Source organism: Penicillium soppii (assembly GCF_028829465.1).
Source record: "Penicillium soppii strain IBT 18220 chromosome Unknown utg000010l, whole genome shotgun sequence".
NCBI classification, from domain to species: domain Eukaryota; kingdom Fungi; phylum Ascomycota; class Eurotiomycetes; order Eurotiales; family Aspergillaceae; genus Penicillium; species Penicillium soppii.
Window position 1 is genome coordinate 3,688,163 of NW_026643240.1, and position 15,121 is coordinate 3,703,283.

The window sequence follows — 15,121 nt, forward strand, 5'->3', positions numbered from 1 at the left end:
TGACGTTAGGATATAAAGACCTGCCTCCTAACCCTCTGTCGTCAAAATTGGTCTCATACCTTGATGTTCCCTCCTTCTGTACATCTTTACAGCCATCTGTGTGCCCCACCTTGATTCATTACAATTTCTGAACCTCATTGTATACATCGGCTTTATACTTCCGCTGCACGATGCCCTTCTCCACCGCTATTGCCCGCCCACTGCAACTCGGCACTCGTGTCTTGCAGTGGGTTAGTGCTGTCATCGTCATGGGCTTGACTTCACACTTCATCCGACATGGTCCCCGTGGAGAGCACATCCTGTACCAGGAAGTCATTGTATGCTATTGTCCCTCTAAAGAATTCTTGTGCAGCTTGAAAGGCTAACAAACACATAGGCAGTGCTCTCGGTCGTCTTCTTCATTCCAGCCTTCATTTCACCATTCCTACCTACTGTGCTGGGGAGATTTGTCCTCGCCATCGATGTCATCTTCTCCTACCTGTAAGTCATTCTTCCACCCATGTGAATCTATCCATGCAGACTCTAACATTCCCCCAGCTGGTTGACTTCTTTCATCTTCTCTGCTCAAGACTATAGCACAAGATGGTGCTACTTCTCCTCCCCATCTGGAGTCGGCTGCAACCGCAAGAAGGCTAACGAGGCATTTATCTTCTTGGCTTTGTATGTTTCCCCGCTTGACGCTACTCGCTTTGAACATAAGCCAAAGCTAATACAACATCACAGCATCTTTACGTTCATCGGCATGTTCCTGGAAGTCGCTGCCCTGTGGGCTCATCGCAGGCAGACCAACGTTACCCGGCAAACTGCTGTTGAGGACAAAGAGGCCGGACCTCGCCAGCCTCTTGATGCACCAGCTGCAACTCCCGCTGGCGCTGTATAATGGTCGTCAGCCATTTCCAAGACACTTGTGAAATCCGGATACAGTACCCCCGAGGAATCTCCCCTAGGCTACATTTGGATGTATGTGTTGTTCTTGGGCTGAATTTTGATACCAGTTGGGCTGCACATATGGTGTTCATGATATGGAAGGAAAACGGACAGATATATCCGGTGGATGGAACTGCTTGAACGTACAACCTGTGCCTTTCGATATGTTGATTTCTTATGACTTAGTATTTTAATCTGTTAATGACCCTGCCTGCATCATTCAATGGACTTAGGACAAGTAACATCTAACTATGCACTTGTCCTTGACCCATCTATCATAAATTCGAGAGAGTGGACCAGGTAGTACCTGGGTAACTCTCAGCATAGCCAAGTTCTATTTTTCTATCTCCTAATTACAGCGTAATAAATACACAGGTTGAAGCCAGGATAAACAGTAGGTGTCTCGCGAGATAAAGCAAGCCGCATACGGTGCTGAACGCCGCATACAAAATGACAAATCATGGCTTCGTCTATTATCATGCACGTCGCAGTTGAATGATCACAAAAGGTCTAAATGCTAGCTCTGCGAGGTGCCATCGTCCGCTGCAGTTTGCGCTTTTCCTCCGTTTCCTCCGGAATAGGCAGCGACCCTTCGTTCCTCAGACGATCGAGGAATTCCCGGCCGTAAGTGTAGCCGACTTGATAGATTTCGTCGAATTTGCCGAAATCCAACGTTCCGTAGGGATCGATGGGTGGACGCATGTATAAGCAACCTGGCATATTCTTTGCACGCTCGAGATTGTCGATTGACGAGACGTAGGCTAGTCGTGCTTGGATATCGGAGAGCGTTGGTGGGTTCGGGATGGAGGAGAAGGGGTTCCAGCGATTCAATACTGACCAGAAGCCTGATAGGGAGTCGCCGAATCCTTGCGGTGTGGTGTCGTCGATGGAGCCGACGTCCACGGCGAAAATTACGTCTGCTCCGAGGCTCTTCATGTGTGCTACAGTTAAGTTGTCGATATAGCCGCCGTCGAGGAGCATGCTGCCTTCGTCGCAGATTGGAGGGATGAGACCGGCCAGAGACATCGATGCTCGCACGTACCGCCATACATACCCGGATGAGTGATACTCAATCCGAGATCGGCTGATGTTGGTTGTGTTGCAGTAGAATTCCAACCAGAAGTCCTCAATCTGGCTGTCGCCAAAGGTCTTGAAGATTCCGCGGTTGAATTCATGGCCTGTGGTGTAGGAGACCGTTGGGTAGGTCAAGTCCAGTGCAAATCGCCACATGCTGCCCATGCGCCCGGAGAATTTCTTGGCTCGTCCGTACATGGGAACAACATCAGCGTCACGCGCGTACAGAGCTCCAATGAACGAGCCGATCGACGTGCCACCAATGATATCAATTGGGATTCCGGCTTCTTCGAGCGCTTTGATCACACCAACTTGCGCGATACCCCGCGCTCCTCCTCCGCCCAATACAAGACCTACAGACTTGCCGCACAGACGCCGTGCCAGTCGATGGAAGTCGCCCTTGAATGCAGATTGCGGGGAATAGAGCGGGCTTTGTTGAGCTCGACGCGAAGTATACTTCTGGATTTCGGCTTGTAGGATTTGAACACGCTGTTTGAGAACAGTGCCAAACTTCTTGCTTGGTGGGTGTGAAGGCTCGTTGGTCGAGCGGAAAGCCATTTGAATGTGATGGTGACCGCCATTGATCCAAACACGGTTCTTTAACCATTTACGAGTGAGTCCGGGTGAACAGTAACGTTCCGCATGCAAAAGCACGAGTTCCTTACGAGCCGTGGTTTTCATACCTAGCAGGAATCGCTCATATTCACCGATTCTGGGTGAAGACTCCGCAAGTCCCACCAATAGAATAGAGTCAGCTTGCGCGATACACGTCTGGGTCCACGGAGCGTTCACATTGGTATCAGCAATGTACAACAACATTCCATATTTCTCCTCCAAGTCCGCCAGATACTGGGAAAGTTTGAGTTTTCCCATCTTGCTAAAGGCGTGGCGGCCTAAATGGTTCAGAATCGCCTCTTGGTTGAGCGACGTGACACCTCTGGTCACACCAATTTGGTGCAACGCGTGGAGAAGCCTATTTCCGAATTCCACCACAGGAACACCAGCCATGACGGGAAGAATTGCCACAGTGCGAAGATTGACAGTTGACGTTGCCGTTTGCACACCCGCAGCACTTCCTTGTTCGATACCCTTCTCGGATAGCGGATGTTCAACCAGGTCGCGCATGCGCTGGGCAATAAGTTTCGAAACCTGGATCGTGATACCCGGGTGCTCCTGCGCGAGGCTATTGAAAAGAGACCGTGGGAACTTCGCTAACTCCGTTTCTCTGATGGCATGCAAAGTAGATGGCCTCGTAGATTCGGTCATGACTTCGAGTTCGCCAACACTCTCGCCCTGGCCATGTTCGCCGATGACAGTCATCTTGCCATTTGATCCTTCGAGAACAGACCGCAGACGGCCATTCAAAACAAGATAAATAGCGTCACTTTCATCTCCTTGGTGGTAAATCACCTGTCCTGCGCTGACCTGAACCCACTCAAGCGCAAAGTCAATGTGGAGCAACAGACGGGGGAGAAGTCTGGTCAGCCGCTTTGCCAGTGTCAACAAAGCGGCGGGGTGTCTGTCGGCAATTCTCTCTAGGGAAGCACGGGGAAGGAATCCAACATAGACATCTGTCTTGGCCACAACATCCGTGTATGAGCGGTATGATGCAAGCGCACCAACATACCCTTGGATGCCACCGGGTTTGATCAAGTAGAGGGATTTACGAGACTGCGTCTTGCGTCGAGAATCGTTACCGCCCGTTTCACCAGAGGCGCGTGACGATGCTGTTGTTGTGCGTCTTAGTTTTGGGAATAGTTCTTCTTGTGCTTGCGAGGCAGTTCCATGAGATGAGCCAATAAGCGCATCATCCTTTTCAGTGGCTGGAATGCCCACATCCAAAAATCCATCGATGACATAGTAGAGACCTGGGTGACGCTCGCCCTGTTCTACAAGAACTGAGCCCTGTGGGAAGTAGACTACCTCAATATCGTGGCGCAGCTCTTCCCGCAGATTGATTACAGGCGAAGTCCCACCTGCACTTGTTACTGACATGGACATCATAGACTCAGATTCACCATCACCAGATGCTTCATATGGGTCCATGAAGCCAAACGCGTTCGAAAACACTGCCTTTTGGCGGCGATTGTCGAAGGAAAGGAGTCTCGGTGAAGCGTCGCCCGAGTGACTTCCCTTGCGCATAGTGTCGCGTGAGCTTTCATCAAGCCCAATCCCCTTCATGATGCAGTCCAGGATCGACTCGCGGAACAAAGCGTCTTCATCGACGGACTCCGTTCGCTGGAAAGTTGACGTAGGTCGGCGATTAATTGCAGAAGGTAGAAATTGAGGTTGCTCTCTCTCAGAAAGAGGGGTCTGGATTCGTGGTGCCAATGAATCATATCGCGGGCCAAACCTAGACAGCTGTATCGTCGATAATAGATCACCGGGGCTGACGCCTGCTTGATCCCTTTCACCGAACGCTGGCGGTGACCTATGCGGGGTGAGGGGCGCTAGAGGGCGGTCATTGGCGACCTTTGCTTGCAAAACTGCGTCTTTTCGCAAAGAACCAATCGAACGCCGTCTACGGCCTGCAGAAGGATTGTGAAGAGCAATGCCTTTGCCAGTCTCCTCCGGTCCCAAACGGTCTCGCTCTCGTTTGAACTTGTCCTTCAAACGGTCTAGGGCGCTTCCTCGAAGATTATTAGGGAGGTCCCAGGATGTAAACTTGGACATTTGCCGCTCTATACCTAAAACCTCAGTAGTGAGGCCCAGATAGGAATGAGCTGTGGCAAATGTGACTCGCTGAAGACGTGTGAGAATGACCTGAACAATGTGCGCTGTTGCCCGGGGATAGACTCGGGTGAGGCGGCGGAAGGCGCTCGCTGGAATAATAGCGATTGTTGTATCTACAGTGGCCCGGGCCACGATGTCTGGATGCACCGACTTGCGACGTTTTTTCTGAGCATGAGCATGAGCATGTTCGTTGGCCTCCGGTTGTGGGGTTCGGCGAGGAGTTTGAGGGGCAGGCATAGCGTGACTTTCTCCAATATTCAGCGGGGGAACCGGCGGTAATGTATCGCCAGGCCCGCGGGCCGCAGCGTTCAAATCACGGGCGTCTCTGAGAGTAGTCCTGGGACTATTGACAACACCGCTACTCGGGCTCATGGGGAAGGCATCAGGGACTGGTGTCTGCCCGCCCACTGGGGTGGAGACGCTGGAGCTATGGCTTCGCGAATTGCGGAGTTCTATATCTTCAGTGAATAGCTGGAGAATAGAGAACAAGGACGACATCGAGGCGCCATTCTTGACCTCGGTGAGAAGCTGATATCCCTGCCGATTGTGGCTGTGATGTTCCTCTTCGTCCGAGGACGCATCTTCCATGTATAAGCTCTCTTGTGAACTCGACTTCCCGTCGCGTGTTGATTTCACGAAGATCTGAACTAGACCGTCCACAACCAAACAGAAGCCTTTTTCCTCCTCTAGCATGAGAGTCTCGCCCGCGATCAGCTTCCTGGTTTGCATTGTCCGTGTCAATTCGTGAAAGACGGGTCGCTCGAGGTAGCCAAAGACTTTGATAGCGCTCAGGAATTCATCGAGATAGTTAGCGAGTCCCGGTTTGGAATCACCCTCCTGAATATCGGGGAACAGATCGATCTGGGCTTCTTTGCGTTGGGGCTCAGGGGGCAGACGGCTGTACATGTTCAGGTAGCGATAACGGATGAACCATCCAACCGTCGATACCAGCACGAGGAATATCAACATTCTATAAGATCATAATCAGTTACATTCCAATGTAGTCAGGTAGGATCAATTCTAGATTAGGACCTACAGGGTGGTGAAATTCATGGTGAAGGTCAAGCTCATGGAGAAAAGCGTAAATAGCCATGTGGGCAATGTGATGGTCGCAAAGGTTATAATCCAATACAGAACACTTGGGACCGTATGGAAGATGAAGTTGAACACCCATCCTATCCACCCCGCCATTGTTGAAGGACTTGGAGGGAACGGCGTGAGGGGGGAAGCGGCTATAGCGCTAGAAGCTTCGATAGGTGAAGTTGAAGGTGCCGTTAGGCTCAGGGCGAGGGATGGGGCTAGGCCAACCATGACCAAAACAAGATTGGAGGTGCTCCGCTTTGTTTCCAAGGCCCAAACAACTCAAAAGGGACCAACCCGTGGGGCCACTCTCCAGCTAGTTCAAAGACATCGGAAACGTGCGGATTCTTTCACCGGTGGATGGATGAACACATGCATGCATATGGGATATGGATGAGGGTGAGGTGAGGTGCATTAGTGAAAGTCACAACTCCGAACCCTTGGCAGTTTAACGATACCTAGGCATTCCCGTGATCGTCAAATCATATGCAAATGATTACTATTTTTTTTTTCTTTTCTTGTATAGAAGATATTTTTTCACAATACTGGATATGAAATCAATCTAGAAGAGGTGTTCTGAATTTTGCAGTATTTCTTTAATATTTGACCCCATACTACGTCAGTGCTACGGCTATTATATCCTCAAATTCACTAACCACTCCACAGTGATGTGAAAGTCTAAGACAATACTGTATTTAACTATTATTGACTTACTATATGTAGAAATATTGACTCATACTGGTTTTTACTGTCTGTTGATTCTATATCGCTTTAGGGCTTTTGGCGAGTTATAGTTGTTATGGTGCTGTATATAGTCCGTCCATCACTTACCATTATCAAATTCTAACTATTCAACATGTAGAAGATATCTGTCTGATACATTACTGAATGACTTATTGAACTTTTTCAAAATTAAGAATGCACTTGTATCACCTAGGTATAAGTTCGTGTTAGGGCTGACTAGGAGTACAATTATCAGAGATATATAGTCGCCAGGACCATAATAAAAACATAAGATGTCTAAAACTGAGGTCAAAAGAAAAACAAAAGAAATAAAAATTAGTTATTCACTATTTTTTAACATATAAACCAAATAAACAAATATTCTCACTACCTAGCTAGCTACACAAACACTTAGTTAAATAGCACCCCGGCCTGAACATGCTGAGCTGATCTATGAAACGTAACCGAAGCCACATGGCAGTTCCGCCTTGGCCCTTTTCTTTAGCCAATGTAGCCAATGCTCCCCCTCACAGTTGGCAAACTGTTTATACTTGTGTATTTGGTGAACACAGTCGCCAGTGTTCTTACCTTTTTTCATTTTGTCGTTTTGGTTCAACCCGCGGCGATGTTTCAGGTATGTTTGAATGTGTGTTGCGCCTTGCGTCCCAACTAACCTCCCCAGCGCCTCCGCGACGCTATCGACTCTCGCATTGCAGAGGAACAAGCCCGCCAAAAGTCCGCCCAAGATAACCTCTCCCGATCCAATTCCGCTCGTCACCCGCCTAGTGCTTCCCGCTCCCGCCCGAGACGTAATACTGGCACCCCCGTGAGAGGACCCGACCCCAAAGAATTCGAGGCCGAGTTCACCATTGGTGACGAGGATGAGTCCAGTCGCTCAGGTACCCCCCAACTTGCCACAACAGGGGCTGCTTCGGAAGTAGGTGCCAACGAAGAGAGCGCAGAGATGGAAGGCAAGACGGCAGATGAGCCTGAGAAAGAGGCACAGGAGAAGGATCCCAAGGAGGTCAAAGAGATCTCGGTGGAACTTCCCCCTGATGTCCGGGCGAAACTCCGTCGACTTGATAAGTTGGAGTCGCGATACCATGGTATGCAACTTCCAAAATCGGAACAGGCAGGACCGAACACTGACACAACTCGCAGAATTGCTCAAGGCTTATCGCATGGCTCACTCGCGCGTCCTCTCCATCGAACCCTTTGAAGCAGCTTTGCGCGAGAACACTCCTCTCACCTCGATCGGCGAACCCAAAGCTTTCACGGAATATCTCAACCAATCGACCCTCAAAAGCGACATGGTCATGGAGGAGTTGAAGCGCGTCACTGGTGAAAGGGAAGACTTCAGAAAGAAATTTGAAGAATCGGAGAAGGCGACTAAAGAGGCTTTGGACGAGGTGGCCAGCCTGAAGGAGAAGAAGCCGGAGACCGCGACAAACAAGGGAACAGACGGAACTGAAGAGACCGAGACCAGCGAAGAGTTTTTCTCGTTTGACAACGAAGTTCCCCGCTTGGAAGGCGAACTCAAGGAGAAACAAGAAGAAGTCGACACCCTAAAGACTGAGGTGAAAAACCTTAAGCGCGATATGTCGGTCACCCGTGAATCGACAGAAGGCATGGTGCAGAACTTGGAAACGGCAACGCGTGAACTCGTTGAGCTGCGGGAAACTAAAGACAAGCTAGATGCTGAGATCGAGACCCTGCAAACTTCTAAGAAGGCCGACATCGATGTCCTGAAAACCAAGCTTGCAAGTGCCGAGTCTTCTCTCAAATCAACCAAATCGGAAGTCGAGGAGCTAAACGCACAGCTAAAGAAAAAGAGCCAGGAAATCGAAAAGCTCCAAAGGGAGGCATCTGAGAAGAGCGAGCCGGATTCCGATCTCGCTGCTCAGCTGGAGACCGCCAAAGAGGAAAAGACTTCCAACGAGAAGAAGCTTAATGTTCTCCAGGGCCTAGTTGACGACCTCAAGTCTCAACTCAAGGATACCGAAGCCACGGTATCTGCCCTGAAAACTGAAAACAATGAACAGTCTAATACCTCCGCCAAACACAAGGATGTTTTCGACTGTGTGGATGAGAGCCTGAAGGACAACCAAGCGTGGGTATCTGTTAGGGAGAAGATCCTCGCTGGAGATTCAGCCGATTTTGACGAGGTCATCAAGAGCCTCATTCCAGTCAAGGAAGATCCCACTCCCGCTGCTTCTTCTCCTGCTCCGACCCAGGAGGAGCCACAACCTATACAGGCCACCGGTGCTACCGGCGGCGGAGGAAAGAAGAAGAACAAAAAGAAGAAGAAGGGCGGGAAAGCAGAGGAACCTCCTAAGCAGGCAGATACAGCCCCCGCAGTGCAGCCAGCCCAAGAGACGCCCACTACGCCTGTTTTAGACACCAAAGTGTTGGAAGATCTCAAGCAGAATATTGAATCTCTCACACAACAACTGTCCGAGAAGGAGGCCGCTATTGACCGCCTCAGCTCTAAGCTGAAGGGCGAAGACGATTTGAAAGAAGAGATTGAGTCTCTGCGTGATGATCTTGTCAACCTGGGCCAGGATCATGTAGCGGCCAAGGATAAGATCAAAGAACTTTCCGCTGAGAAGGTTGCCCTCGAGGAAACAATCAGCAAGCTCGAGAAGGAATTGGTCGATCTCCGCACCAGCAACGCCTCGATCTCATCTGACTCAGAGAAGATGCACTCTTCTCTCAAAGAGGAATTCGAGAGCCTCAAGGTCCGTTCCGCTAGTTTGGAGACCGATCTGTCTGCCGCCCAGCAGTTGGCCACCACTCGTTTCAAAGATCTTACAGACCTACGTGAAACCCTTCAGAAGGTTCAACCTGAGTTGCGCAACTTACGCGCCGAGTCCACGGAGTTAAAGACACTGAAGGACACGCTGAATAGCAAGAACTCCGACCTCAAAGCTCTCGAAAGCAGACATGAGGATCTGCGCGTTGAGTTGAAGAGCGCCAAGTCAAAGATCTCAGAGCGCGATACCGAAGTGAGCACACTCAATAAGAAGATCCGACAGGAGACCGACAGCCGTCTGAAGGCCGAGGAGAACCTCAGTGTCACCCAGTCCAACCTTCGCTCTGCCGAGAGCAAGAAGCAGGATGCCATCAACGCCAGAGACAAGACTACCGGAGATCTCTCTAAGGCCCAAGATGCTTTGAAGAGCACTCGCGCCAAGATGCGGGAGATGGAGGAGCAAATCTCTCAACTGAACAAAGAGCTTTCCAGCCTCCGGGAGGAGATCCAATTGAAGACAGCCCAGCACAGCAGCGCCCAGAGCCTGATGAACAGCATGCGTGATCAGACCGGAGAAGTGGCAATGCAAATGAAGGAGGCTCGTGAGCGATGCGAGAGTCTAGATGAGGAGTTGGCTGACGCTCACCGTCTGCTGAGCGAGCGAACCCGCGAAGGCGAGACTATGCGCCGCTTGCTCAATGATATCGAGAGTCGTTCCGAGTCCAAGATCCGGGACTTCAAGGAACGCATGGAAGCCGCCATCGAAGAGCGAGACCGCGCCGAAGACGAAGCGAGCACCACTGGCCGACGTCGCGCTCGCGAAATGGAAGAACTCAAGGCTAAGGTCCGCGAAGCTGAGAGGTCCCTGCGTACAGCAGAGCAGGATAAAGAAGAGCTCGAGCAATCTCAGAAGGACTGGCGCCGTCGCCGTGATGAACTGGAGTCTGTTTCTGAAAAGTCGGCCCAGGAAGTCACGGAGATTCGCCAGGCTATGGCTGGTCTGCGTGAAGCGCTTGACGAAAGCGAGAAGCAGGTCCGAGACCTTGAAAAGGATAAGGCGGAACTTCGCCGCTCTGTCGAAGAGACGAATAGTCGGTTGGAGAAGCTTCGACGATCTCACAAGACCCTTGGCGAGGATGTTCGCTTGCGTGGCTCTCCGTCTGGTCGGCAGTCTTCGCGCTCTTCTATGGATTCTGGGCGTCGGGCACTTGCATCTCCTCGTAGCGAGACCCCTGTTGGTCCTCCTATTAATGCTTCTATTGACTATATGTATTTGAAGAACGTTCTACTTCAGTTTTTGGAACAGCGAGACAAGAACTATCAGAAGCAGCTGATTCCTGTTTTGGGAATGCTGCTCCATTTCGATCGGTAAGTTTGTTTTATATCTTTTCCCTTTGTCCATGCGATACTAATGAAAGCAGAACGGACGAGCAAAAGTGGATGTCGGCCATCATGTCCAAGTGATTGGCTTTTATACCCCACATTGTACAATAGCATCAAGAACATCATAATGCATTTAAACGTTCTAGCTTTTTGTAAATTTGCGTATCATCATAAACAAAATATCCAAATCCCAAGAAACTTGTATCAATTGCCTCTCTTTTCTTTTTTTGTAAGATGGTTGACAGCTACAATAAATGGACTCGGGTAGCTTATCATATTGGGTGAGCTACAATCAAAAAAGTCTAGCCCCACCATGTACTAGACAGGGCGTGGATCCCAATTTATAAAGAAAACCAACCCTACCTTCATCATGGATTATATTCGGCCTCTTTCTCAAACAATGGCCAGCCAACCTACTATTCGTCTCGCGACGCCCGAGGGTAAGTGAATTGAAGCTTCCAACGAAATACTCAGAGCTCACATAATTGCAGACGTCCCCCTCATTCTCCAATTCATTTGCGAACTGGCAGACTACGAAAAAGCTCTCCATGAGGTCGAGGCAACCGAGCAATCCCTCCTGGAAACCCTCTCCTTCCCCGATACCCCGCCCAAACGCGGCGCCGTCTACACAGCCCTCATCACCCCTCCACCAACACCTGAAAATACAAACCCCATCCCCGTCGGCATGGCCCTCTACTTCTACAACTACTCTACTTGGCGCTCCGCACCAGGCATCTACCTTGAGGATCTGTATGTGCAGCCCAGCGCGCGCGGCCACGGGTACGGCTTCAAGTTGCTCAAGTACCTTGCTAAGCAGGTGCTTGAGGTTTCTGGACGCAGGCTCGAGTGGAGTGTCCTCACTTGGAACGAGCCTAGTATTCGGTTCTACGAGCAGGTTGGTGCGAAGGGTATGGATGAGTGGATGAAGATGATGGTTGAGGGGGATGCGTTGACTAAATTGGCCGAGGGCGCTTAGTTTAGTGATTGGGAGTCGGTTCCAAGATCATTTTTAGGAGATCGGAGATCGCGATCGATCTCATCGGCGATGTTATTTATGTCAAGGCCTGGCTTTGTACATTGCACGACATTTCGCACTGTATGGCCTAGAGCTGTCGTACAAATTGGGGTTTTACATTTAAAATAAATTAGATGAAATGTCCAAAACCTGAAATCAACGCCATTCGATTTAAACAAGTCATCTTTACGTTATTGCACGGACTAGACTATGTGTATATATGCAGCTTGAGCGCTTGGCAGGCTTAACCCCCGCTAAGCCTTTGGTGACGTAGTCCGCCAACTCCGCAGATCATCTCGATTTTCCCTCCCACTTTCTTCTCTTCAACCACTCCAACATGGCAGAACAAGAACCCCCTCAGGAGTGTAATCTCCATGTGGACTATGTGATCCGCTACAGTTTTGGAGATGTTGGTGAGTAAAATAGGCCTCTTCTGCCGTGGAAATGCTGACATCCCAGACCAATCGCAGGCGATTGCACAGCTCGAGAAGCTGCTCCAAACCCTTGCCCAGGTCGGTCTCCAGGCGGAAGTTCGTCAGGGTGACGAATTGTCTCTTCTTGTCTTCGTGCGAGCTTCTGAAAAGCGCTTAAAGCATGCCGTCTACCGATCGCGGTGGGTGTTCTGAGCTTGAATGATATTGTGATCGGGCTCATGCTGATTTGGCTTCTGTTTTTAGTGTGCGCGATTGGCTCTATGGCATCCGAAATGCTGAGCCTACTTTTTCCAGCTCTACCGAGACGCACACGGAGGCCGAGCGCTTGCGTGTCGTTCATCAGATGATCACTCAGCCCAAGGAAGAGGGCGGCGCCGAAATTACCCCCAACCACGGCGATTGGAAGAATGTCACCGCTATATTCCCCTTGCACGATATCGAAACAAACAAAAAGTGGATGCGTGATTGGAGCAAGAAGACCTTCCTCTCCGAAGACGACTTGGATCAGATCAGGAACAAATTTGGTGAAAGCGTACGTGCATAGCCGGACTCTCGTTTTCCCGCCTAGCTAACGCGGATCAAAGGTTGGATTCTACTTTTCGTTCCTGCAGTCATACTTCCGATTCTTGATCTTCCCAGCTGTTTTTGGGTTCTCCTGCTGGTTCCTCCTTGGTGGTTTCTCGCTTATCTATACGGCTGTCAACTGTCTCTGGTGCATTATTTTTGTGGAGTACTGGAAGCGCCAGGAGGTCGATCTCAGCTGCAGATGGCAGACCAAGAATGTCTCGGCTGTTCGAACCAAACGCCGCGAGTTCAAGCCTGAGAAGGAGGTCACCGATGAAGGTACCGGTGAGAAGTGTGGCGTTTTCCCGGCCACCAAGCGTATGCAAAGACAGCTTCTTCAGATCCCCTTTGCTTTGCTTGCTGCCATTGCTTTGGGTGCTATTATTGCGACGTGCTTTGCGATTGAGATCTTTATCTCAGAGCTGTACAACGGCCCACTTAAGACGTACTTGGTATGTGATTCGCGCTGAAAACTGGTGCTCAAGCTCACTTATTAGATCTTTATTCCAACCATTCTAGTCTCGGCGCTTGTTCCTACCATGAGCGCCATCTTGACATCAATCGCGACAAAGCTCAATGACTACGAAAACCATGAGACGCGCGATGCGTACGATGTCGCTCTGACCCAGAAAATCTTCGTCATCAACTTCATCACTTCTTATCTCCCGATCTTCCTGACGGCCTTTGTATACGTGCCATTCGCGAGTCGGATCGTGCCGTACCTCGATGTGTTCCGCCTGACAGTCCGGCCTTTCGTGTCAAAGGAACATGCCATCGCAAAGCAATCGCTCTTCCAGATCGACCCTGCTCGTCTGCGAAACCAAGTAATCTACTTTACTGTCACGGCCCAGATCGTTGGCTTTGCCATGGAGACTATTGTGCCGTATATCAAGCAGCACGCATTGCGCAAATACAAAGAGTATAACAAGGAGCGCAATGGCAAGTTGGATCGCAATGGTGATAAAGAATCGCCCGAGAGACCGGTTGTTGTCTTTGACGACCCTGCCGAGGAAGTGCAGTTCCTCACTCGTGTTCGCAACGAGCTCGAGCTCTCCGAGTACGATGTGACCGATGATCTGCGCGAGATGTGTATCCAATTCGGATACTTAGCCCTGTTCTCCCCTACCTGGCCTCTCGTCCCGCTCTCATTCTTTGTAAACAACTGGATTGAACTGCGCTCCGACTTCTTCAAGATCTGCATGGAATTCCGTCGGCCTGTGCCTCTCCGCACTGACACCATAGGACCTTGGCTGGATAGCCTGGGTTTTCTTTCTTGGGTCGGTAGCATCACCAGCGCTGCATTGGTATACATGTTCAGCGGCAACGCACAGCACGGACCGAACGGTGAACCAACAGACATTAAAGGTTGGGCTCTGCTTTTGACTATCTTCTTCTCGGAGCACTTGTATCTTATTGTCCGGTATGCTGTGCGGGCCGCGATGGCTAGAGTTGAGCCGCCTAATTCGCGTAAAGAGCGCGCCGAGCGGTATCTCATGCGTAAGCGCTACCTTGAGTCGACAATCAGTGCGGAGACCGATGAAGGCAAGGATGATGATCTGTCTGAATCGCCTAAGCTGTCGCGCGCCTCGCTTGAGGATGATGCTCGGAATGCGTCCCTGCAAGGTGCTGACCCCGCTGCTCGGTTCTGGTTGCACCAGCGTAGCTGGACTGAGTCAGCTCAAGTTGGTGCCGGGATTATCCAGGCACAGCCTGTGAAGGGTGGTGTGAAGAAGCAGCAGTAGAGCGGCTTAGGGCGTGAGTGCTGACTGTGTTTAGTCCGCGACCGCGGGTTCATGGGTGACTTCGAGATTTCTAGACTGTAGATACTCATCTTGTACGTGATGTGCATGAGATTTATGATTTATACTCAATTGGTGTTATCCAGGAGGTGCTCTCTACTCCGTACTAGCTCAGTCTATTTGGTTGAAATTCCTCTCCGTTGGATGGGGTCTTTTTGTTGAGAGTTGGTGCCTGGCTGACATGACAGAACCCGCAGAGCTGAAACCTTCATCTATACTGTTTATATGTGAATTGAATTGACGCTATTCAGAGTTGCTGTTGCCTGCGATCGTTCAGCCTCAGGCAAACATGGCGATGAAGTACGACGTCATGCTGACTCGGCAGTAAGTAAATCCGCGCCTGTAACCGGATGCAGACGGAATGTAGTCAGCGATGAAGTCGTCCAGGTGGCAGAATAGCCATTCATTATTGGAAGACAATGACGAGTCATCATGATTCTAAGCAGGACCAATTGAATATCAATAATGTGGTATCGATAGCTAGCAAATCGCGATCAAATCGATAGTAATTATAGATAGATCACGTATTCACCGCCTACTACATCCGGACATTTCGCTTACCAACGCCTTACATAAATCGGCGATCCCCAAATCTTCTGACTCAGATTTCCTTAAGTAATCCTCCTTTCACTCCGGG

General features: G+C 50.2%; 5 protein-coding genes across 5 annotated transcripts; 4 read left to right on the forward strand and 1 right to left on the reverse strand.

The window, feature by feature from the left end:
• Positions 1-170: 170 nt before the first annotated feature.
• On the forward strand, positions 171-880 carry N7529_012073 (MARVEL domain-containing protein; the record flags this gene model as incomplete). Its single annotated transcript, XM_057247599.1, has 3 exons — positions 171-317; positions 377-480; positions 538-880. The coding sequence occupies 3 exons, from the start codon at positions 171-173 to the stop codon at positions 878-880; spliced, it is 594 nt and encodes a 197-aa protein (XP_057092948.1).
• A 557-nt stretch (positions 881-1,437) lies between these two features.
• On the reverse strand, positions 1,438-6,045 carry nte1 (lysophospholipase; the record flags this gene model as incomplete). Its single annotated transcript, XM_057247600.1, has 2 exons — positions 1,438-5,704; positions 5,771-6,045. The coding sequence occupies 2 exons, from the start codon at positions 6,043-6,045 to the stop codon at positions 1,438-1,440; spliced, it is 4,542 nt and encodes a 1,513-aa protein (XP_057092949.1).
• Positions 6,046-7,054: 1,009 nt separating this feature from the next.
• N7529_012075 (putative vesicle-mediated transport protein (Imh1)) lies at positions 7,055-10,753 on the forward strand (the record flags this gene model as incomplete). The annotated part of the gene is made up of 4 exons (XM_057247601.1): positions 7,055-7,171; positions 7,220-7,643; positions 7,699-10,657; positions 10,711-10,753. The coding sequence occupies 4 exons, from the start codon at positions 7,055-7,057 to the stop codon at positions 10,751-10,753; spliced, it is 3,543 nt and encodes a 1,180-aa protein (XP_057092950.1).
• A 319-nt stretch (positions 10,754-11,072) lies between these two features.
• Positions 11,073-11,648, forward strand: N7529_012076 (GNAT family N-acetyltransferase; the record flags this gene model as incomplete). The annotated part of the gene is made up of 2 exons (XM_057247602.1): positions 11,073-11,112; positions 11,164-11,648. The coding sequence occupies 2 exons, from the start codon at positions 11,073-11,075 to the stop codon at positions 11,646-11,648; spliced, it is 525 nt and encodes a 174-aa protein (XP_057092951.1).
• A 376-nt stretch (positions 11,649-12,024) lies between these two features.
• Positions 12,025-14,427, forward strand: N7529_012077 (anoctamin family protein; the record flags this gene model as incomplete). Its single annotated transcript, XM_057247603.1, has 5 exons — positions 12,025-12,100; positions 12,147-12,300; positions 12,365-12,653; positions 12,706-13,137; positions 13,183-14,427. The coding sequence occupies 5 exons, from the start codon at positions 12,025-12,027 to the stop codon at positions 14,425-14,427; spliced, it is 2,196 nt and encodes a 731-aa protein (XP_057092952.1).
• Positions 14,428-15,121: the final 694 nt, after the last annotated feature.